This window comes from Sphaeroforma arctica (assembly GCF_001186125.1).
Source record: "Sphaeroforma arctica JP610 unplaced genomic scaffold supercont1.1592, whole genome shotgun sequence".
NCBI lineage: Eukaryota > Ichthyosporea > Ichthyophonida > Sphaeroforma > Sphaeroforma arctica.
The window spans coordinates 7,577-10,801 of record NW_014038966.1 but is presented as its reverse complement, the minus strand read 5'-3'; the positions used below and the strand labels follow the sequence as shown (position 1 = coordinate 10,801).

The 3,225-nt window shown below is 46.0% G+C and overlaps 1 protein-coding gene across 1 annotated transcript in view; it reads left to right on the top strand.

The window, feature by feature from the left end:
* The window catches only part of SARC_11248 (hypothetical protein), a gene marked incomplete at both ends in the record, with an annotated part of 10,516 nt that overhangs the window by 1,081 nt on the left and 6,210 nt on the right, over positions 1–3,225 (top strand). Inside the window, 5 exons of the mRNA XM_014294670.1 lie at positions 128–453; positions 1,110–1,299; positions 1,908–2,038; positions 2,703–2,876; positions 3,054–3,111. Coding sequence (XP_014150145.1) covers positions 128–453; positions 1,110–1,299; positions 1,908–2,038; positions 2,703–2,876; positions 3,054–3,111 — 879 coding nt within the window. The remainder of the gene's footprint in view (positions 1–127; positions 454–1,109; positions 1,300–1,907; positions 2,039–2,702; positions 2,877–3,053; positions 3,112–3,225) is intronic.

Below are 3,225 nucleotides of genomic sequence, written 5' to 3'. Positions count from 1 at the left end.
TATATATATATGTATATAATATATTGTATTGAATGTATATATACCTGTGATGTTTTCTAATCATACTGACTGATGTATATTTTAAATACCCGACCCCCCCCCTCCCCCTCATATTCTCCACACCCAGGCACACCGTTCATGGCTAGGTTATCGGCACAGCTGAAGTACTTTGTGAACCTCAAAGTAACCACCGACGCGCGTTGGCAGGGTGTAAAGGTGATCTTCTCTGGGCACGAGACACCAGGAGAGGGTGAGCATAAGATTATGGACTACATCCGCAAGCAACGCTCCCTGGATACCTGGAACCCGAACACACGCCACTGTCTGTATGGGTTAGATGCAGATCTGATTGTGTTGGGTTTGCTGACACATGAGCCTCACTTCTCGTTGCTGCGAGAGGAGGTGACCTTTGGCAACTCGAAGTCCAAGCGAGTGCTGGCGGACGCGAAGAAGGTGTGCGTGTGTGGGAGGGGCTGAGGTGGGGGGATGTGAAGGAGATGTGCCTGTGTAAGCACACGTGTGTATGTGTTAAGTGTAAGTGCACGTGTGTATGTGTTAAGTGTAAGTGCACGTGTGTATGTGTTAAGTGTAAGTACACGTGTGTATGTGTGCATGTACAAGCACACACGTGAATGTGTGTGACGATAGGCAGATGTTGGTGGAGGCATGCAGACACATGCGCGTGTGTGCACATAGATACGTCCGCATGTGCATACAGAGACACTTGCATCCATGTCTGCACCGATACATACCAGCGCATGCACACAGATACACGCGTTTACTTGTGTACAAACACATATCACAGACACTTGTCTGAGCTCTGTACCCGAGCGCTAACTATTGTTCATCAATAGCGAACGAATGCGCACTCGCACGCTCGTGAGGTGGTTCGGATGAGCCACCATTGTCTGTCACCATCGGCTTTGTTTTTATGAATCTAATGTTTTTAATGACTCCATCACTGTCACTGTTTGTAATGTCTTGAGTATATCCTGAGCCTCCGCTGTGTCTAATGGTTTTTAATGTCTATCGCTTGCATTGTTTCTAATATCTATAATATATTATTATGTCTACTGCTTCTCATCTATATAACTCTATCACTTTCACAGGTCAACTTCAATCTACTACACCTGTCGCTGGTGCGTGAGTACACCATGGTAGAGTTTGCGACTGAGCAGAGCATTGACTTTGAGCGTGTGCTTGATGATTGGGTGCTCATCTGCTATCTCGTGGGCAATGACTTCATCCCTCACCTGCCCAACCTACACATCAACACCGGCGCGTTGGATCTGTTGTTTGGTAGGTGACTGTGGTGTGTACGTGTACGGTGCTTCCTGTTTGTGGAGATAGTGTGGTATGGGTATGGCGTAAGGGTATAGTTTATACCTACCACTAACTGCTGTATCCTGATGGTATGTTTGTGGTATAGGGTCGCCGTCAAGTTGAATACTTACAGGTGAAAATCCACAAATAACTACACTCGCAACCTATTACATCACATACTGTGCATGGGACCGATTGCACCCGGATAACAACGTCCTCCACCAGCAGTACGACATCCACTCTGAGTACACACCGGTGCAACACCACATAACATAATAAGGCTAGCGGGACAATAGGCACTGTGCTGGTGTCGATGCTATTGCACCCACCAACTGAGTGGTGAGGTGCATCGCTGTTGCATACGTGCGAACGCAAGAGAATACACACGCATGTGTCGCCATACACGACGCTCCTAAATCAAAAACTACTAACACATTGCACGAAAAACTCTAAACCCAACAAGAACTATGCTCTGATGCGCAGACACGTACGAACAGCACTGACATGTCGCCATTACAAGCCCCGAACCTTACAAACCCTAACCTTGAAACCCCTAAACCCTAAACAAACTATGTGCTACACAGACACGTATAAAACGCTGCTGATGGACGAGGCTGAGCCACGGTACCTGAACGATGCGGGGCATTTGGAACTCAGCAACTTCCAAGACTACATGCGCATGCTCACGCAACACGACACAGAGACGTGTCAGCAGGTGAGTGCGATGGGTGGGCGTGTGTGCAATTGTTCTTGGGTGGACGGGTATGAAGTAGATGACTGTGTGTAAGCTGGGTGTGCGTATGTATTTATGTGTGTGTGTGTATGTCTGCATGTGTTTGTATGTGTGTGCATAATTATATGGGAGCGCTTTTCCGGTTGTCTACAGCCATTGTAGTTTGACAGAATGTCAGTCGTAGATAAGGTCTGTCGCATAGTTGTGCTGTTGGTGCATACTGCAAGACAACAGCATATGTTCAGTCCTTTGTTTGTATTACGTTTCAGTATTACACACATCCCACTCACTTATACCACCTCCACGCTTGTTTATGTAAGACTGTATCTGCGGCATCGTCTGGGCTACTTACGTTATATATCATTCCCATTTCGGCGCACTACAGGTGCATTGTTTATACCATCTCCGTTCGTTGTATCTTTTACGTTCCTATCCGTACACACTCCACCCAGGCTGTATAAAGCATATCCTATCCTCTACTAGAGTTGTATAGCACATCTCTACGTGCTTCGTTCATACCACAGGTATTCATTTCCTCTACTAGAGTTGTATGACACATATCTACATGCTTCGTTCATACCACAGGTAATCCTATCCTCTACTAGACGTGTATGACACATATCTACGTGTTTCGTTCATACCACAGGTGGGGGCGGATATGGCATATCTGAGCTCCAAGATGGCCACCGCCAACCTCGACTACACATCTGCCGTGTCAACTGAGGAGAGTGACACCGACTCAGACAGCAAAGCCGTCGCAAAGGGCAAAGGAGAGGCAGTGACGGAAGAGAGTGCCGTAGATGCCGACGGGTTCCTAATGGTTTGTATATATATATATATATGTGTGTGTATGTGTGAATATATTTATATCCTTCTCGGGACTAAGTATTGAGTAATGTGGCCACGAATTGGCATACTTTGATTGTTTGGCTTTCAGGGTATGGGGGTGGGTACTGATAATTTTTGCTACGGCTGTGTTTTTTTCTGTCCATTTCAGGTCAAGTCTAAACCAAGGAAATACAAACCAATCAAAACGGATGATTCCAATGACACATGTAAGTAGTGGGAGACTCGGCCCAAGCATCTGTGTGTCACCTAATCTGTGGACTCTATCTATTGGCTCTCGATATAAGGATAACACACACACTATATTATCTATATATATTTCA